This window comes from Mastigoproctus giganteus, chromosome 2 (assembly GCF_048544385.1).
Source record: "Mastigoproctus giganteus isolate SK-2022 chromosome 2, ASM4854438v1, whole genome shotgun sequence".
Classification (NCBI taxonomy): Eukaryota; Metazoa; Arthropoda; class Arachnida; order Uropygi; family Thelyphonidae; genus Mastigoproctus; species Mastigoproctus giganteus.
In genome coordinates this window covers 75305473-75327914 of record NC_143576.1, presented here as the reverse complement: position 1 = coordinate 75327914, position 22442 = coordinate 75305473, and the positions used below count along the sequence as shown (strand labels likewise).

The window sequence follows — 22442 nt, the reverse complement described above, 5'->3', positions numbered from 1 at the left end:
GTTACTCATTTATGGACAAATTCAATGGAAAAGTCTGGTGAACCACAAACAGTTGCTCTTGACATCTCAAAGGCGTTTGATCGTGTTTGGCAAAAAGGTCTTCTAAACAAGCTTCCATCTTATGGTTTGCCAACTGTTTTTTGTAATTTGTTATCCAGTTTTCTCTTTGATCGCTCACTGAGGGTGATGGTAGATGGCTCTCTGTCTTCTAACTTCTCCAGTAATGCTGGTGTCCCCCAAGGTTCAGTTCTTTCCCCCACTCTTTTCCTGTGTTGCCAAAGTTATTGGCTGCAACTTTTGTCCATCTCTGCTCCCACCTCTGTCAAAACAGATGATTTTGTTGTCACTTCAACCAAGGATAAAGCTGACCTGCTAGCATCCCATTTTTCTTCCAACTCATGTATTAATGATCTTGGTAAAACACCTCCCATCATTCCCAACATGCTCCATTCAATGCCGCCTGTGGTCTTCCGTCAGAAGTATGTTAGAAGGATTTTGATGAATCTTAATGCTAAGAAAGCTTTTTTTTAATTTTTTTTTGTTAGTTGTTGGCACATCAGCTTCTGTGGCCATAATGCACCTCCCAAGGTTTTTGCATTCTACTATGATCCAAGCCCGAGACGGGATTCGAACCAGTGACCTTTGGGTTGCCAGGCAGGCACTTTAACCACCTGGCTACCCCTGTCGGCGCTACAAAAGCTCCAGGCCCTAATGGTATTTCTTCACTTGTTCTCAAAACCTGTGCCCACACACACACACACTCTCTCTCTCTCTCTCTCTCTCTCTCTCTAACAGTCCAAACACGTTACACCACCACCAGCCAACATCCATTTACAGTCCAACTTCAAACTCACAGAACCAACTTTTCATCTTCCTAGTTTATTCAACTGCCGTTTTCTGGGAAAAAATTCCTTCGTACATATTTCCTGAAAATTACAGTCTACATAAGGTCAAGTCTAACGTCAACAAATATCTCCTTTCGTCTTCTCAAGTTCCAACCTAAGCACAGTACTAAGTACTATAGGTTCTAATACTTTTCGTGTTCGGGGTTTTCATAAAAAAAAAAAAAAAAAAATCAGAGATTAGATTCTTGGAATTACGATACCATGTCAGTCAGTGGTGTATTGTTTTTTATGGGTTTTACTCAAGCAGCTGGTAAGAGAAATATGTCTACAGTTGTGAGGGATGGAGTGATCTTTCCCTGGGTGGGTAAATTGTCAGTACTTAGGAGTGATGCCAGAAAGTGGGGAATATTCAATGAAGATAAGATTGTAGAAGGTCAGCAACAAGGATAATGATTTGCTATCTAAGTGTCGAAGCATTATATAATATATTCTGTCAGGACCAGCAGCACTGTTCTTTGAGATATATATCGCTTCTTGAAGTTTGAGCAGATTAAGTGGCTGATTGTATGGTAAAGAGGATGTATTGAAGTTCAGTTGAAATTTTACGGCTGAAGCTTTAATCTTCTGAAATGACAGAAATACGTTATAATTTATAAGATTACTGATGGTAGAATGTTTGCGGAATACATTCCATGTGTGGTTTTTTCTTTTTTTTTGGTGGAAAAAACCTTTTTTCCACCAATAATTTATGGGTCTGTGGATGTTTGACTGTGTTTGTGGAATGGCAATAGACACAGCTGCTAGAATCTGGTAATATGGTCAGTGACTGTGTCAACTGGACGAGATTCAATGATCGATTATCAAAGAATATATGAGAAGTGCACTTTGACCAAAGCTGCCTTGGAAAATTTCCATTTTATGTAGTTTTCTTAAGTTACGGAGTATGAAGTTTGAATTTTACAGATGAATGGGTAATGGTCATTGTTGGACAGATTGTCAAGAGCTAGGAAAGAATATTGGAGAGCAGATAGATCTATTGCAGAGATAGTTCCTGTTGAGAGATGGATGCAAGCTGGTGAACCAGTATTAAGATGGTTAGATTTTGTCTGTCTAAAAGCATTTCAATGAGTTGTCCTTGTCCATTTGCATTGGGCGAACCCCACAAAGGATAGTGTTCATTGAAGTCACCCAATAAACAGAAAGGGGTTGGCAACTGCAGAACAAAATCTTCAAGTTCATGAATGGTACAAAGATGATTGAGCAGCAAGTAGATTGAAATAAGTGCCAGAGTAATCCTAATTGCTATACATGTAGCAACAGCTTCAACAGAGGTTTCCAAAGGAATGCATCTGCAAGGGATTCGTGAATCTATGATAATGTCTACCCCACCATGAGCATCTATATATATATATATATAAAAAATGCTTAGGTATGCTGCCCAAATTTTCCAACTGCGAATTGTTGCCAGCACCTGTTCACATGGTTCACCTCGCATGACCACATATTGGGCATTTTTTATTAATTTTTGTAGTAATGTTTTTTTTTCAACTACTAATTGTTGCCAGCACCCTTTCATGCGGTTCATCTCACATGACCATTGTACCAGGCATTTTTTAAAATTTTTGTACTAACATTTTTTGACTGAAGAAAGGCAAGCTATGCCTGAAAGCTATCGATGTATGTTTATTTTAACTATTTATTTTATGTCTTCAATTTTAATAAACTGTTCTAAGTTTTAAGAAGTATAAAAATGGCTGAACAGCATGTAAGAACTTTGAGATAATGTAGAAGAAATGCTAATGAAACGTTAGAGGAGAGATCTAATAGACTGAAACGAAATTCTATGACCATGAAGGCAGACAGAAAATATTGAAGAAAGAGAAGCAAGATTGGAAATGAGAAGATGGGCGAAACACTGTAGGATTAATCAAATAGAAGTACTGGATGCAAATAATCAACAAGCTGTAATTAATGTGGAAGAGCATGACACAGGAACTATGTGGTACAACTGTGAGTACTGCAATGCAAGATATCGGGGCCACGAGTTAAAAACATCGAATAAATACACTAAATGCTGTCATGATGGAAAAGTTTCACTCGACCCACTGTATGAGATACCTACTCTATTATTATGAGAGCTGCTTCAGGGGATACATGTGAAGCAAATAACTACAGAGAACATATATTAGAGTATAACTCAGCAATGGCATTTGCATCAATGGGTGCAAAGATTAGATCACTGCCTGGAGATGGTCCATACTGTTTTAGAATACATGAACAGATTTACCATTTGGTCTTACCGCTATATTCAAACGAGACAAATAAGCCAGGATATGGACAACTTTATATTTTCGATTCTGCTGAAGCAACAACAAAATGGCTTGAAAAACAATCAAACCATGGTGTATGGTGGAAGTAATGGAACAATTGGACGAGATGGTTAAGAGACGATATAATGCACCTACATCCAAAACGCGGATTGCTGCAATATATGTTGGAATAGACGGGGAACCACCTGCAAATAGAGACATATGCAGGGCTGCCGCAAGTGGGTAGGTGGGGTAAGCGTCGCTTATGGGTGGCATTTCAGGAGGGCACCAAAATTTTTGACATATACAAATCGGACCTCTGTTTAACGAACTTATTTAAAACAAAATTTTCTACTCATAAACCTATCCAACCTCCTGTTCCACAGTCATCGGATTGTTTATCCGGTATTCAACATGGCAGGCAAATAATTCATTTGAAATAAATACAGTGCATGATATTGCAGACTTATATTAATTTTCTTATTATCTGGATCTCTGTTCAGTGCCGGATTAAGGTATGGGCTAGCAGATCTCTCTTCTGTGGCACCAAAAACAGAAGAACAATGAGGCAAAAAAATATATATCCTTAGTAAAGGGCACCAAAAAAAAAATCTATCTGCTCAGGGTGCAGAAATAACTTGGTCTGGCACTGTCTGTGTTTCATATTTATATTTCTCAGGGTTATACTCCAGAACATGGCTACAACCCAGTACTTCAGCAAGAAAGAACAGAAGAAAGCAGAGATGGGACGTTAAGCCAACAACTTCTACTCACTGCTGTCCCCCTCTCCTGCATATTAATGGGGGATGTCACATGACATCACAATATGTTGGAGCTGAAATAAAGAAAAAGGCAATTTTTTTTTTTAAAAACTAAAAAAAAAAATTACCACTATATACAACCACTACCACTGATCCTTCTCCTCCGTACGTTACATGATTTCACGTGCGTTAACAATGAGAATTGCTTATGCACGCCAATAGAAATGTTTATTCATTTTTTGTTCTGGGGACTGCTTCCCCCATATCCCTGCTAATATAAAGAGAACCTGATACTAACAACTCATACGTACATATTCAGAAGCCATTTCAATTAACTCCAGTTTGGTGTCAACAGTTGTCCATAATTGAGGTTATTGTGACACGTAACATGACATGACACATCAGTGTTAAACAAGAAACATCATATTAATCATAAAAGTACATTGTTTTATAAAAGAAACAAAATTTATGGGTGTAAAATAAAGATGGCAAGTAATTATTATTGTGACATGAATAGTAATGAATCAGATAGTGATCCTCCAATACTCAGAAACCCCAATTCAAGGAAACGTTTTCGTATTTATTCGGATTCATTGTCAGATTCACACAAGAAATATATTGCCATAAACTCAGCTACTGAAACAAACTGTTCAAATACTGGATAAAAACAGAGCCAGAATCCTGAAAAATGGGATAGAAATGTTCAGAACCTAAAAGACTACAAGGTATGCAGTACAAAAATAGGAATGGACGTTTAATGCCTGCAAAAGCATTTCAAGATAAACAAACTATGTTAGTGTGCTCGGAAATCTAATCAAAATATCACTTATGATTAAAGAGAACAAGCCATGAGAACACTTTACAACTTGGAGAGTCAAGTTAAACAACGTAATTTTATATGGGGTTCTATAAGGATTTCAAAAATAAAAAGATATTGTCCCAAAGATAACACCGGGACAATATCTTTGAAGGATTGTGTGGTTCCCAAGAAATTTCATCATGCTTAATTAAGTAAATAAAAACTTATGCTAAAAATAATAATGTATTCAGATTTGTGCACCAGACAAAATAGAAATATTAAAACTGGTTTGAAGTACAGAGATAAAAGCTGAATAAATTGAAATGAAATTTCTGGTAAGTAGACATAGCTATTTTCCATTATTGAATCACATGCGAAGATGAATTAAAACATATTTTCTCCCACTGATTGGTATGAAATCATAGAACATGTAAGAAGAAAAAACCTTTTGATATGGTTGAGATGACTCATCAGGACTTACTCTACAAAATCATTAGAAGATTCCATCACTAACACAGAAAGGAAACAATTATAGGATTATCAGTCTAAACCACCAATTATACAATTCAAATGCAAGTTTAACGAAGATACAGAGTTTGATTCAATAAATATTATAAAATCCCATCGGTGCTGTTTTACAGAGATATTTAGATACACTGCACTCTCAACTGAAAAACATAGACCAGCCCTTGTCTTTCTGGTAGACCTGTAACGAAAGAAAAGAGAAAACACGATGGACCTACTGAAATACATTCCTCCCATTAAACATGATTATTACAAAAATTTAAAGACAAATCGAGGTGACGGTACATTAGATGCATCTGACAACAATGAAGATATTTATGTTGATAATAATATAATATAATAAAAACAATAATAAAACAGTTCCTATATTGATTTTTTGTTCAAAGTTCCATAATAAATAATGTTATTATGACTTTTGTCATATTTATTTTTTCTGCAATTTCCAGTTGCCAAATCAATTAAATTTGTAAAAAATAAAAAAAAAAAAAATTGCAAAAACACAAACACATTTTTTCAATATATTTATTTTTATGTATTTTATACCTTGTAATATGAAATCTAGATCTTAAATAATACACTATGTAATATTTGTTGGTGCATATATTTCAAGCTAAATTAAAAAAAAAAACAATATTTATAACTTCATCAATATTCTTTACTTTTTATTTCATGGAGTTGATCAGTTTGGCTTCTGAGTGGCTCAATTATAAACATACATAACAACACAAAAGAAAATAATCAGGAATTATACTCAGTGGTGAGCTGTGAATATTTTAACAATGGGCTCGCAGTTTTTCCGACTTTCTACTGAGTAAATTTGATCGGTCATGGAAGTGACGTCATCCGCGACTTCCACCAGAGGCACTTCCCATGCTCGCAGTACTGGTAGTGTGATTAGAATGCATGACAAATTTTTTGTGACGAGTATTATATCTTGAGTCAGGGGCAGATTTAAGGGGTGGACAGATACGGCTTATTACTCCCTTAACCATGCATATAAGTGAATGAATGTGTAAAAAACTTTCCTAGGTCTCTCTAAAAAAAAAAAAAAAAACCGCAAAAACCTGGTCATCATGATAACTGGTCATGGACAGTGTCTTACGATGATAACTGGACAGGACAGTGTCTGGAGTTCTAACCTTTTAGAATTTTTGAATAGTATGATGTCACAATCATGCTTCCTGAAGTTCCCGCAGTAAGTATGATTGCAACAATACAAATAGTTGTCAACAGTTTATTTTTTCGTCTCGCATTTTCGTTACATTCCATTGTTAGGTAGCCCTAACAGCTGCATATGTCGCTTCAACTACAAGAATGGTATATCAATTGGTGCTGTTTTACAGAGATATTTAGATACACTGCACTCGCAAGCATCTCTTACTTTAGTTATCATAAATACATATTATCTTGTTTTCCAGAAATGTGTGAATGATCAATAAAATATTTACAATAAAAAAGCTGTTTTATTTCGTAATCGATATATACAAGTCAAAATACCTCAAAGGAAAGCAAAGGATGTTTCGCATAAACCATCTATCATGCATGCTCGACATACACTTTTTTATTTGTCTTTTTTTTTTGATACATTTCCCATATCACAAATAACATAAAAACTATCACAAAACATTCCAAAATATAAAAAAGAAACTTTCTAGAAAAAGTACACAAAAATCAGATTACATGAAAAAAAATTTTCTCAAAATATTCAAGAAAAATTTATTCTAAAAATTGCCAATTTACTTCTTCATTAATATTTGTTGTCGATCTTCTGCTTTGCTCAATAGATGGGCGATGATTACAGAGGAATGATTTGACGTAACAATCTGGATCAAATTGAAGCAGATCGTTTTCCATTTAGATGTATGGTCATCATAATCTGCAACGTGTTTAATTGTCACAATATTATTCATTACACTGAAAGCTCACTCAGCGTCGGCACTGCTGATCGCAATGGTTTCAGAGATATTTCTGGCTTTCTTAATTGAAAAGGGAATTTCATTTGATTTTAAAGATCAACTGTCTTTGGCAAAATTTCTAAAATAATTAATTTTTATTTCATATTTTATCAGAAAAATTTCTTATTCGGTTTTCACCATCTTGCCACCAAGACAAAAGTTCTTTCACACTACGTGATTTCAGGTAAATTTCGTTCGATGGTATTGTTATTTTCTTTATTTAATTTAAAATCACTCTGTTGCATTAATAACTTATCCTTTAAGGATAAAACAATGCATTTAATAACTATTCACAAGGTAATTTTTTTACTTTTGATTTTGATTCCCTCAAATTCTTTCAACTTCAACATACTCTCAATTTTAGCTTCATAATTTTTCAAATTAGCAACAGCACTGATAGTTTGAATTATTAATTTATATGCTTTTACCATTGATTCTGTAAAGCTTCTGAAAGGTAAGAGAGCTCCTGCAGGTATTGATCATTGGTGCTAAATTTTTAAGAAATTCGAAATTTAAAAGTCGATTCAATAATTCTGAATATTTAACTCCTGATTCAAAATGTTTGCACAAAGCGGGATAATTTCTCTAACCCACAATTGCTGTCCGCAAGATAAAAGCTGCCCATCGTGGCCCGAACATATGACTGACCTTTATAGTTTCCACATCAAGTTCTTTAGCAATCATTCTTAATTCGCGCTAGTTTTTTTGGAGATTGGTGATACAGTTTTTTCTTTTAATTATTGCCTGTATGCTATTATTTTAGAACCTTTTCTACATGGTGAAAGGCTTGACAAAGTTTCGAAATCTGCCAACAATTCATCTTCGTAAAGTTTATATAATATCTTAGTTGCCTCAATTTCCCACCTCCTCTGTGTTGCTACTGTCACTAGTTGTTTGAATAATGTGCAAAATGTCGGAATCACACTGATATTCAGCTACTGTTACCAAGTAAACATAAACAGGAGAAATTTACTGAAAGGCGTGGATCACTCACTTCTCCAAAAAACATATGCCCGTTTGACAGAGTAAAGGGGCTATCCAGAGGCTATCCATGTCGGGAATCTTCTTAATCCTCTGACTGGCTAAGGAAAGCAGCTTGACGAGCGTGACTTCTGGGTATGTGACTGCAGGTTTTATGGACACCACTAACACTGTGAAACAGTAATCCCTTCACCCTTAATTCACACTTTCTAATTGCCTAAAGGCCAGAGGTGAGAACAATGCACCTCTGGCCTTTAGGCAGAGGTGAGAACAATGCATACAATTTGTTTTTTTTTTTTTTTTAGGAGCATTAGCAACTAAGACCATATTGCTCCGGGGATATGCGGTGGTCATTCTCTGACCTTTCCGCATCTTCCGTACTTGGTGGTCATAGGCTCGAATCCCGGTCTAATCAAGAAGCGTGTGCTACGCACTGCTGCTCCTGCCCAAATGGCTATGGAGGCGATAATGCATACAAAGCTGTCTCTCCTAATCCGTTCATTACATGAAATTCTTTGTTCAACTGAAACTATTTGAAATGTAATTACCAAGGGGAATCAAAAAAATTCGCAAAGTTCGTTAAACAGAGGTCTGACTGTAATTAAATCAAAAATGAAGAAATTTTAAAATACATAACCGATCGATTGTGCATTAAAATGCTGGGAATGGGGCCCCGCTTGCCCCACCGTAGTTTAGGCTCTGGATACTCAATAATTGCATTCGGGATTTCATTTGTAAAATAAATGATCGTCTCAACAATGGGCTCGCAAATTTAAAAAAAAAAATACATAACAATGGGATCTTGCGAGCCCACTATAGCTTAACACTGATTATACTCTATTCCTGTTTAGAAACTATCAGTTACTACGAATGAAAAAAACTAACTGTTATACTTAAACTCACTGTGAAATTTGTGGTGGCAGTAACAGATTTTATATTGAACTGACTTTATAAATATTTAGATAAATAAATTAAGGAATAAACAACTTTGTATAATTAAAGTGGTTACTACTCCAACATTACAAATTACAATATATATTACGATTAAGAAGGCCTGTATGCTCTGGATTCATTATTAATATCAAATTACTGTGGGCACAGAGTGAAATGGAGACAGAATAAATTATGAGAAGTTTAATAATAGGAAAAACACATACATATATTAGATTAGATACATACAAAAAGCTTTCTGTTTTTTTGCCTCAGTCAAATTGACAGTTAAGAGTGGAACAAGAGGGCGTGTACTGCCAACCATGTACACGAACTGCATGATTAATTGTTGGATGTTGAAGCCTGTGGCTGTGATGAATGTGGACATTGCCAGCATTTGTCATTAGTCAGAATTGTTGTTTCGATGATAGGGTGGACCCGACATCCACTGCTCCTGTTGACCGAGGTATTGGAGCATGCGATGTTCAATGACTCCAACCAGGCGCATTGTCAATAGTGGCGGGACCTATCCACAATCATGACATCCCGGTGTGGGTCAATGCCGTGGTTGGTTGCCCAAACGTGTTCGGCAATAGCTGAGTGTTCTACACACGCTAGGCGGATTGTTCTTTCGTGTTCCGACAGAGGTTTTCCAAGCTTGTTAGTTTGTTTGTTATTTGGTTTTTAAGAGCATTAGCAACTAAGGCCATATTGCTCCGGGATATGCGGTGGTCATTCCCTGACCTTTCCGCATCCTCCGTACTTGGTGGTGATGGGCTCGAACCCCGGTCTAATCAAGAAGCGTGTGCTACTGCTCCTTCCCATCTAGCTACGGAGGCACCTACCAACAGAGGTTTTCTAAGCCGTTTCCTTTTCCTCTGTTTCCCCAATGTAGCAGCTAGTGCAGTCACAGCAAAGGAGCATGTGATGTTGAATATCACATGCTCCAATACCTCGGTCAACAGGAGCAGTGGATGTCGGATTTCACCCATCATCGAAACAACAATTCTGACTAATGAGAAATGCTGGCAACGTCCACATGCATCACAGCAACAGGCTTCAACATCCAACAATTAATCACACAGTTCAAGTACATGATTGGCAGTACATGCTCTCATGTTCCACTCTTAACTGTCAGTTTGACTGAGGAAGGGTGACAAAACAACCGAAATCTTTTTGTTTATATCTAATCTAATATATAGTATGTGTTTTTCCTATTATTAAAAACTTGTCATAATTTTTTCTGTCTCCGTTTCGCCCTGTGCCCACAGTAATTGAATATTAATACAATATATATTAAAAAAAAAAAAAAAAAAAAGCTGTAGTTGAATTAACCAATAACAGATTCTGTCCAAAAATGTACCTTGGGTTTGACACACTGCAAGTGGAAATGGACATCATTGAGATTAGAACTGAGACCACATATATTCGTGAAATGAACTAGGAAGTGTTGGGAAATTTAGATCTTTTAGCAGATAAGCTTACTCTATTAGTTTGACGATTCATGGTGTGTATACAATAGTAAGAAATAGTAGGGGGGGGAGACATGCTGTATGAAGTAATGAAGTTTTTGGATATGGTGTACACATGGTAACAACATACTAAGATCCTTGACATGACATGGCCTCGACATACACACTACTGACTACTTCCAGTCACCATCTGGCAGAGTAGAGGTAACAAGATTATACACTAGCTGATCTGGAAGCCTCCTAAAGATTTACCAATAGGTTTGGTCCCGTGTACTAAGTAGTGGCTGGCCTGTGAACACCGTTTTAGAGCTGTACCCTCAAAATGTAAGGAAGACTGAATCTCGCCATGATGTCCATCATAACCTCAAAAGTCATCAGTCATAATGCATGATGGAAGAGATGGGGAAGGGTTGACCGGAACTTAGCTCTGGAGACTAAACATGGGTTCCACCACTTCAAGCCTCCAATAATTTGTTTTATAATACAAAAAAATATCTACATACAAGTAGCATCCTCTTAACTTACATTACATTACTTAAAACATAGTCTGGGGACTTTGGGACAAATCTATCTTGTCAAAAGGTAATCAAGTTTATCAAGTGCTCAAAAGTTTCCAGGCTCATAAATCTGGGACATTTTCTTCCTCATTTGTTCATAATCTGCCATTTTCTGGAACAACCTTCCTTCATATGTATTTCCTGAAAATTACAGTCTACAGAAGTTCAAGTCTAATGTCAACAAATATCTTCTTTCATCTTTTCAACCTCCAACCCAAGCATGGTACTAAGTACTTTAGGTTCTAATTCCTCTCGTGTTTGGGGTTTTCTTAAAACAAAAATTAAATTATCATAACCTGTAATTTTAATGGCCTTAGCTGCAAGCTATGCTGTTTTGCTCATCCCATTCCCTCTGTAAGATGATTAGACTATTACTTTATTATTGCCATTTATTCTTTGGCTTTTAGTGTTAAACTTCGGAAATGCAAGTTGAAAACAGCATTTATACTCTAAATCATTGGTATTCATTGCAGTGCCTGTGGGCACCATGGCACCTACCAAGGGTTTTTTTTTTTGGGTGACAGGCACTACCACTGATGAGTTAATTGGTTAATGCACACTAGTCTCTTCCATACTCTTAAATGTGCCCATATGCACAAAATAATGGTTGGAGATTACTGCTTTAAGTGATTATTTCAAGTGTAATTACAAAACACTTGGTATCTGTAGTTCACAATTTTGTTTCTTAAAATCCCTTGCATTAATTTTATTGTTATTAAATTTATTTTAATATTTTATATTTGTAATATTATTAATATTACTAATATATAATTTCATAAATTTTAGTATACTGTGCATTTACCTTTTACTGCAGAAGCTCAATTATTTTATTCAGGAGCACTTGCATTAAAATCATCACCAGAATATTTATAATTACATTCAACACTAATGCAACTACTTTGCCTACAACTACTTCTTCATAAATACCTTCAGAGATACCATGGCATCTTCTGTACTCAATTGTTTTATAACACTGAAGGAAACAGGTAAGTAATAGGTTAATACATATTTTTTCTTTTTTGGTTTTAAGTGAATATTATTATGGCATTTTACCCTTCTATCCTCTTGATTACATTGGTGCATGTGGTGCACACAAAGGGGTGTGTGTGTGTGTAGTAAAATAATAATAAAACCACTTTTTACCAAGACACGCCTTTTTACATCTTCCATGCCATAATGGTCTTCTTCCAAGGCTTCTTTTGCTCTTTTCAAGTCCAAATTTTCTATGCTCGTTTTCCCCCAAGGAATACTAGTTAACCAATCAAGGTAATTCCTTGTTACACTGAAATTTAAAACCAAATCCAATTCATTTCACAGAAAATAATATTTATATCACATTTTAGAAATTTTATAAAATTTCATCTAAATAAGCTAATTATTGAAATGGTAACTGGTGTCACACTTTCTAAATCTTAGGAAAAGTAAAAAAAAAAAAGAAAAAAAAACTGAAAATGAAAAAGTAATAAAAAGTACAATTAAAAAAATCTCATGTGTTCCCTGCACAAAAGATGTTTTATGTGTAAACATATTTGATGACACATACTAAATTTCAAACAGCTAGAACCGAAATCATGAATGATGTAATTTATGCTCACGCCTGCTACTTTACCTAATCAACATTTGGAAGAGATTAGGCCAATAGCCTAATTACCCATTTGATTGTAGCCATTTGTTGAATAGTATGATTGCAACAATACAAGTATTTATATTGTTACAATCATACTATCATTTTACTCTCATGCTTTGTCGCAAATTACATGCAGCGCTACGAGATTTGTAAGACAATAGTATCCACGCATAATAAGCTATCAAAACTATGACTTGGCTCAGGATCTCAATGAGTACAAGAACACGGTGGTAATGCTATACATTCCATTTTGCAATGAGGAAACAGAGATACTGTCAGAGATGAAATATGTCAAGATCTACGACAACAAAGAGCTCATACTAGATTGTAAATTCTATGAATCGGACTAGGACATTCGCAAAAAGACTGAAATAATGTAAGATGATGTGTCAAGACAACAACAACATTGACCTTGACGAAGCATGCGGTAATGACCTGCATAGCCTTGTAACGTGACTGTGAGAAGAAGACCCCTTTCAAAATTTTTACAATCAACCAAACAGTGACATGAATGAGGATCTAAAGCTTGCCATGCTCAACCGACTCAGCGCAACTGCAAAGAAACACAAAAACTTGATGATCAATGAGGACTTCTGAAACTTAATGAGAATGGCGAATGATAAGCAAAAGATTTTACTCATACATGTAATTTGGAGCCTGTTATCTCCCAATCGCAAACCGATTCAAATATTCTTGACTGGCCCAGCTGGTTGCATAAAAACATTTATGATTTCCCTCTTGATGGAAATATATAACTGTTTCAGTAATACATACAGGTACTTTAATAATGACTATATTACATGTGCTTCAACTGGTAAGGCTGAAGTGCATTTAATGTAATGATCTTGGATGTGCTCAGAGCTAGCATAAACCAGCTCTGAGCACATCCAAGATCACTGCCCTCAAGATATCCATTTCTCTGGTTAAGCCATGGTTAGCCCAAAGCCACCTAAGTGGTATGCCCCAAATCATAAATGTTTTTCCGTAACCAGCTGATTTATGCCAGCTCTGAGCACATCAAAGGTCGCCTCCCATGATCCTTTGCTCGATCTCTTCTCCCGACTCCGTTCTTTTTGCCTTTCCCACATTTTTTCTGCAACCAGCTGGTTCATGCCAGCCCTGAGCACATCCAAGATCACCTCCCATGATCCCTTGCTTTAAATTCTTTACTTTACTTTAAATTTTACAAGATATCCATTTCTCTGGTTACCAAAAAGTTTCTGCCATGGGTGGCAACGGTTAGCCCAAAGTCACCTAAATGGTATGCCCAGAAAACGTTTTTCCACCATCGGCTGGTTTATGCGAGCTCTGTCACCCTCCCATGATCTCCTTTCCTGACTCCATTTTTCTCTGTCACGAAATGGAAATTATGTCAAATGACGTCATTTCTGAATTGCAAAATCGTGACAAATTGATTTTACTACTGTCCAAAATTTAGTATGTGCCGCAAAAGATGTTTACAAATCAAAAATAATAAAATTAGATCTTATTTCAGCAATCAAGGGCTTTGGAAACCATGTAAGGTTTAATGGGACCCATGCTCCTATACAAAAGTAGTCATGCCATTTTCAACACAATATTGACTTACCTAGTTTCTGCAGTGACTGATTCAAATAAGCTGTTCTGTTATCAGGAAAAATATTGGCTTTCTTCAGATAAAGGTGCATAAAAATATTTAAAGTAATTACAGCTTTTAATAATATGTATAAGATCAAAATGATATTTGCCTCATTCACTTTGTTACTTACATTTACTAATATTGTACACGTACATGACCAACATTCAAATCAATATTTTAAATTTGAACTCATATGCAAATAAGACGATACAATGATGGAATTATTGTTAAACTAAATCAGAAATAAAATCTAAGGAAATTTTTTTGGACCAGTTCCGTCCCCTGAAGAGCTGTCAGTGAAGTATTTGGTCAGAAAACAAACTTTATCTGACATTTTCATATACTATTTCAAAGACAGTTTTCAGATGTTAGCATTCAAATAACTGACTGATTCAAATAACTGAATAAATGACTGAAGGTCCATAAGCAATGAGGAATCACTCGCAAAAATAATGGCATTATTGTCTCTCTATTCACTTGCTAGATCAGTATCACATTTTTAATTAAGTAGGTTTCTTCTTAAACTGTACCTCATTAAGGTTCAATTAAAAGGTTAATTTTTCCCAGCTGACTGCATTCTGAGAATTTTAAAGTGCATTACATTCTTTTAAACAATAACAATTACAAATGAAATTATTATTTTAATGGCACTTGTCACTCATACCTGTGGAAGTATTTTTCTTTAGAAAAATATGTACAACAGCCTATTTACATGTATTGGCTGAAAAACACAAAATAACTCAGAGTAAGAAAAAACTACTCTCCACACCTTCCTTGTTCATTTCACAAATGTACATGGTCTTGGTTCCAATCTCAATAATGTCCATCTTCACTTACAGTATGCCAAACTCCATGTACCTTTTCTGACAGAACCTCAGTTATTGGTTGATTCAACCACTGCTCATCTCAGTATGATTCTTTTCGCCTCAAAGGTGGTACTTGTGCACATGCCCGTTCTGATATTCCCTGTCAGAGGACTTGGCAATTTGGAATCTCCTCTCTTTGATCTTCTCTGCCTTAAAATCTCTCTACCTCATTGTGTCAAATTCATCTGTTGTCTCTGCCGTTCTCCCAACTCCACTAATCACTTGGAGCTCTTTGACTTCCTCTCTTTGCAACTTGACTTTCTCCAGTCAAACTTTCCTAACAGCGAGGTAATTTTCCTTGGTGATTTTAATGTTCACAACTCCAGCTGGCTTCCATTTTCTAGTCACATCGACCCAGCAAGTCGAAATGCTGAGGCTTTGCAATTACTAATGAACTAGCACAGACTGTTCATTTACCTACAAGAATACCGGACAATTCTAATCATATAGCTTGATCTTTTTCTCACAAACAACCCTTCTAAGTACATGGTCAAAGTGAGAGGTCCTTTAGGCACTTCCAATCACAACTTGGTAATTGTCTCTTTCCCAATGGAACCTTTATCTCATGGCTATTCAAAACCTCGTATTGTTTGCCATTACAAGAATGCAAAATGGGATGACCTGCGAGACTAGACTTCTTTTCTTCTTTTCCTTGGTCGGATTACTGTTTCAAAACTTCTGATGTCAACGTTTCAGATAGTGTCAGTCAAAATTGCTCAGATTGTGTCAGTGAAATTATTCTTGCAGGAATGGAATCCTTTATCCACACTCAACTTTAAAATCTCGTCCTTTATCTAAACCTTGGTTTTCCAATAAATGTGCTAAGACTGTTCAAGAGAAGAATGTTGCATATCGCAATTGGCTTGTTTCTAATTCTTCAGTTTCATTTTCTGCCTACACCAAAGCTCGCAACAATTGTAAAGCAGTTATTAATCAGTCCAAACTAGAGTTTGAACAGGCTAAGACTAGAAAACTTGCTTCTTGCCCTAATGGTAGCCGAGCATTCTGGTCTCTTTCCAAAGCTATTAGCCACAACTTTTGCCCATCTCTGCTCCCAACTCTGTCCAAACCAGATGGTTCTGTTGTCACTTCAGCCAAAGATAAAGCTGACCTGCTAGCATCCCATTTTCCTTTCAGCTCGTGTATTAATGATCTTCGTAAAACACCTCCCACCATTCCCAACACGCTCCATACAATGCCTCCTGTGGTCTTCCATCAAAAGGATATCAGAAGGATTTTGATGAATCTTGATGCTAAGAAAGCTCCAGGTCCTGAAGGCATTTCTCCATTTGTTCTCAAAACCTGTGCTCCTGAACTTACTCCTATTCTTTGCCGCCTCTCTTCACTTTCTTATTTCAAAGATATTTTTCCTTCTGTTTGGAAATTTGCTCATATCCAGCCAGTTCCTAAAAAGAGTGAAATCCCTCCCATCCAATTATCGTCCCATTGCAATTACTTCTCTTTCTAAAGTAATGGAGAAATCAATTAACCACCAACTCTTAAACTACCTAGAAACCTTCCGTCTGATCAACGATTGCCAGTATGGATTCCGTCAGTGTCGATCCACTGGTGATATTCTGGCTTATGTTACCCATTTATGGAATAATTCAATGGAAAGGTTCAGTGAAACACAAGTAGTTGCTCTTGACATTTCAAAGGCTTTTGATTGTGTTTGGCATAAAGGTCTTCTAAACAAGCTTCCATCTTATGGTTTGCCAACTGTTTTTAGTAATTGGTTATCCAGTTTTCTCTCTGATTGCTCACTAAGGGTAATGGTAGATGGCCCTCTGTCTTCTAACTTCTCCACTAATGCCGGTGTCTCTCAAGGTTCAGTTCTTTCTCCCATTCTTTTCCTCTTGTATATTAATGACCTTCTTCCATTGACTGGAAATCTATCCGTAGTTTTGCCGAGGATAGCACATTGCATTCCACTTTCCATTTTGAGAAACCTTGTCCTGCTCAATCAGCTTCAATTTCTCGAAAATCTGCTACCAATTCCTTAAATGCCGATCTTCAGGTAATTCTCCAGTGGGGCAAAGACAACTTAGTTGATTTCAACCCTTCTAAAACTGTCTTGTCTTATATCTCGCAAAAAGGATTCTTCTGCTCCTATGCTTATCTTTAGTGACACTCCGATTTCTAGAAAAAATGATATCGGTGTTTAGATACACCATAGATAACTCTTAAGAAACTACAAAGTAGTTGTGGTAGGCATCATTTGCTTTTTCTCATATTGTGCTCTGCCTTCACGACGAGTTGCCATGATATTGCACTACTTCGAATAAGTAACGCTTCACTAATAGAGAAGACTATTGTTACTTATTCTCGGTTGAGTACCACCACCCAGACAGCACTGTTTCATGGCTATTGGCCGATCATCAGTGGGTGGGCAGGTACCCTGGTATTGCAGACATGACGACCCAGTTGTGAAGTTAATCGCACAATATGAGAGATGCCAAGAGGTGTAGATGTGAATATTTTAAATAAATAAATGCACAAGGCATAATACTTTAAGAGTTTGGTATCTATATAATATCGGTGTTTAGATACACCATAGATAACTCTTAAGAAACAACAAAGTAGTTGTGGTGGGCATCATTTGCTTTTTCTCATATTGTGCTCTGCCTTCACGACGAGTTGCCATGATATTGCACTACTTCGAATAAGTAACGCTTCACTAATAGAGAAGACTATTGTTACTTATTCTCGGTTGAGTACCACCACCCAGACAGCACTGTTTCATGGCTATTGGCCGATCATCAGTGGGTGGGCAGGTACCCTGGTATTGCAGACATGACGACCCAGTTGTGAAGTTAATCGCACAATATGAGAGATGCCAAGAGGTGTAGATGTGAATATTTTAAATAAATAAATGCACAAGGCATAATACTTTAAGAGTTTGGTATCTATATAATATCGGTGTTTAGATACACCATAGATAACTCTTAAGAAACTACAAAGTAGTTGTGGTAGGCATCATTTGTTACTCAACTGGGTGGTGGTACTCAACCGAGAATAAGTAACAATAGTCTTCTCTATTAGTGAAGCGTTACTTATTCGAAGTAGTGCAATATCATGGCAACTCGTCGTGAAGGCAGAGCACAATATGAGAAAAAGCAAATGATGCCTACCACAACTACTTTGTAGTTTCTTAAGAGTTATCTATGGTGTATCTAAACACCGATATTATATAGATACCAAACTCTTAAAGTATTATGCCTTGTGCATTTATTTATTTAAAAAATTAGAAAAAATGATATATCTCTCTTTTGGGGATTACCCTGACTGCTAATCTCTCTTGGCACAAGCACATTACAAATATTGCTTCCTCTGCATCTAAAAAACTTGGTTTTCTCTTTCGCTCTCAGTATCACTTTTCTTCCAAACAGATGCTCACTCTGTATAAATCGCAAATCCACCCTGCCATGGAATATTGTTCCTACATCTGGGGTGCTGCCCTAAAACCTCTCTCAGGCTTCTTGATTCCATTCAGAAGGGGGTAGTTAGGTTAATTAATGATTCATTTCTAATAGAGTCTCTTCACTCGCTTTCTCATAGACGTACTGTTTCTGCTGCATGCCTCTTCTACAGATACTTCCATGGGCACCGTTCTTCTGAACTGGCTTTATAATTCCCGCTCTCTCTTTCAAAACAGTCTGAACACGTGCTGCCACCATCCAACATCCATTTACTGTCCAACTTCAAACTCACAGAACCAACTTTTCATCTTCCTCATTTATTCATTCAACTGCCGTTTTCTGGAACAACCTTCTTTCATACGTATTTCCTGAAAATTAGTCTACAGAAGTTCAAGTCCAATGTCAACAAATATCTTTTCTTCTTCTCAACCTCCAACCCAAGCACAGTACTAAGTACTATAGGTTCTAGTACGTCTCCTGTTTGGGGTTCACATAAAAAAAAAAAAAAAAAAAAAAAGAAGTTTTTCTGAATTATTCCCTATATAATTCCTTTTCCTTCAAAGGTAGTATTTTTGCATATTTCTGCTCTAATATTCCCTGTCAGAGAATTATTAATTTGTCATCTCCTGTTTTCGATCTTATCTGGCTTAAATCTCTCTATCTCATTTTGTCAGATTTATCTGTTGCTTCTATCTTTCTCTGAACTCAACTAATCACTTAGAACTCCGATTCCTCTCTTCGAAGCTTGGCTTTCTCCAGTCCAACTCTAACAGTGAGATATATTTCCTTGGTGATTTTAACATTCACAACTCCAGCTGGCTTCTGTTTTCTAGTCACAAGGATCCATCTGGATGCTGAGGCTTTTGCAATTACTAATGACCTTGCACATATTATTCATTTACCTACCAGAATAACAGACAGTACTAACCATACGGCCAACGCTCTTGATCTTTTTCTAACAAACAAACAACCCTTCTAATTACACAACTGAATTGAGTGGTTCTTTAGGCACCTAAGATCACAACTTTGTGATGGGCTCTTCCCCAATGGGACCTTTTTCTTGTGGCCATTCTCAACCTCACGCTGTTTGGCCTTACAAGAATGCAAAATGGGATGATATGCAAGATGTCTATTCTTCTTTTCCTTGGTTGAATTACTTTTCAAATCTTTTGATGTCAACGTTTGCTCTGATTGTATCAGTGAAATTATTCTTGTAGGAATAAAATTCTTTTATTCTGCACTCCACATAAACCTTGGTTTCCAATAAATGTGCTAATGCTGTCCAAGATAAGAACATTTAATATCGCAACTAGCTTACATCCAAATTTCCAGGTTCATTTTCTGCCTACAACTGTAACAGTTACTAATCAGCCAAAATTAGATATAGAACAGGTTAAGTGTAAAAAACTAGCTTCTTGTCCAAATAGTAGTCCGGCATTCTGGTCTCATGGCGAAGCTATTGGCTGCAACCTTTGCACATCTCTATTCCCATCTGTCTTTAAACAAATATAAAGCTGACCTACTAGTATCCTACTTTTCTTCCAACTCGTGTATTGATGATCTTGATAATCACCTCCTACCATTCCCAGTACACTCCATTTAATGCCTCCTGTTGTCTTCCATCAACTGGATGTCAAAAAAAAAATTTTAAAACGTCTTGATGCCAAGAAAGCCCCAGGTCCCAATGCTATTTCTCCACCTGTCTCAAAACCTGTGTGCCTGAGCTTACTCCTGTTCTGTATCACCTTCTAATGCTTCCTTATTCCACTGGAGTTTTCATTTCTGCTTCGAAATTTGATCATATCCAAGCCAGTTCCTAAAAAGGGTGAAATCTAATTTACGTCCCATTGCACTTACCTTAATTCTTTCTAAAGTAATGGAAAATTGTAAAGTAGCAATAAGCTTACTACGCTGAAAAGGGGCAATTAACATTGGCGAATGGAATGTTTGAACGGGGCACCACGTTGGACAAAAGGAAATCATTGCCCAAGAACTACTTAGGTGCAAGGTATCAATTGGGGCATTATCCGAATTAAGGCTCACCGGGTCTGGAACGATGATCATCCAACCACCAGCACCTAACGAAGCAGTTATGCTATTCTACTCTGGTGGTGAAAAACAAGAAACAGGAGTGGGCTTTATGGTCGATGTTCAGGCCACCAGCAGTGTGATCGCTTTCCAACCAATATCGGACCGCCTGGCAGTCCTTACTGTCAAGGGCACCATCAAGACCCATATTATCTCCGCCTATGCACCAACTGAGACTAGCCTGGACCCGACCAAGAATGACTTCTACAACCAGCTCCAACATAAGCTGGATTCAATTCCACAGACAGAAGTGATCATCCTCGCAGGGGACTTTAATGCCCACATTAGCGTGGACAGATCTGGTTGGGAAACAACAATGGGCAAGTTTGGCCATGGGAAGATCAATGACAATGGACTACGTTTGTTGTCCTTTGCCGCATCTAACAACCTGATCATCGGAAACAGTCAGTTCCAGCACCCTCAAAACATCAACTTACATGGCGAAATCCATCTGGCAAGGACTCGGCAATCTTGGACTACATTCTGATCAACGCCCAATTTCGCTCATCACTCATGGATGTTCGTGCCATGAGGGGACCTGATTGCGGTTCTGATCACTACCTCATCTGGGCTAAGGTGCAGCTCAAATTACGGCATGCAAAAAGGTCATCTCGGTCAGCCAAGCTGGACTGGAGGCAGCTAATGAATACTGCCAACAAAGGGGCATATCAGATCGCCCTATCCAACCGCTTCGAGACGCTAGCCGTGCCCGAGGATATAAATGAAGAAGAAAAGCAGATCTCTGATGCCATCCTGGAATGTGCCAAGCCCCTATGTCCACCTGCCCGACATCGAATGCAACCATGGATATCAGACGAGTGCCTCGCCCTCGTGGACAAACGGAAGCAGGCAAAGTTGGTTGACTTTGAACGGTACCGGCAGCTAAACCGAGAAGTCCGACAGAGGATGACAGCGGAAAGAGAAGCATACTGGAATCAAGTGGCAGACGATCTTGAAGTGACGGCATCCAAGAACGAGTACCGCACCCTCAGATGTCTGAGTGGAAAGACCAAATTGACTAGTGACAACATCAAGAATGCTGATGGGACCTTTGTGCGATCACCGTCCGAACGTTTGCAACGGTGGAGTGAATTCTTCAAAGCATTGTATAATCACGACCCACCTCAGGGACCGCCAGAAGCCGCACTATCGATTGATCCCCCTGAAGTCTCCATGGTCGATGTTGAGCCTACAGTAGAAGTGAAAGCAGCCATACAATCCCTAAAGAATGGCAGGGCACCAGGAGTGGACCAAGTCACCACAGAAGCGATCAAAGCTGGGGGAGATGTACTGCTTCGCCGACTACACTCACTGCTCAAAACCATCTGGTGCACTGAACAAATTCCGCTAACAGGGAGGAAAGCCATTATTGTACCGATCCACAAGAAAGGTGATAACCGGGATTGCAAGAACTACTGTGGCATCAGCCTCCTTTCCATCATTGGAAAGGTCTTTATGAAGATCATCCAGTCAAGGCTGCAAAAACATTGCGAGCAAACCAGTTGAGAAGAACAGGCAGGATTTAGACCCGGGCGAGGATGCTGTGATCAAATCTTTGCCACCCGTCAGCTGATGGAGGAGAGGATCCGGTGTGGACAGCGAACCGTCATTGTTTTCATTGACTTTAAGTCTGCTTTCAACTGTGTCCATTGGCCTGCCTTATGGAAACTACTAGAGGTCGAACATGTAC

General features: G+C 37.5%; 1 protein-coding gene across 1 annotated transcript in view; it reads right to left on the bottom strand.

The window, feature by feature from the left end:
- LOC150089347 (lon protease homolog, mitochondrial-like) overlaps positions 1 to 22442 on the bottom strand; it is a 441356-nt gene that overhangs the window by 198718 nt on the left and 220196 nt on the right. The window contains exon 11 of the mRNA XM_090368526.1: positions 12278 to 12416. Within this exon, the coding sequence (XP_090224652.1) occupies positions 12278 to 12416 (139 nt within the window). The remainder of the gene's footprint in view (positions 1 to 12277; positions 12417 to 22442) is intronic.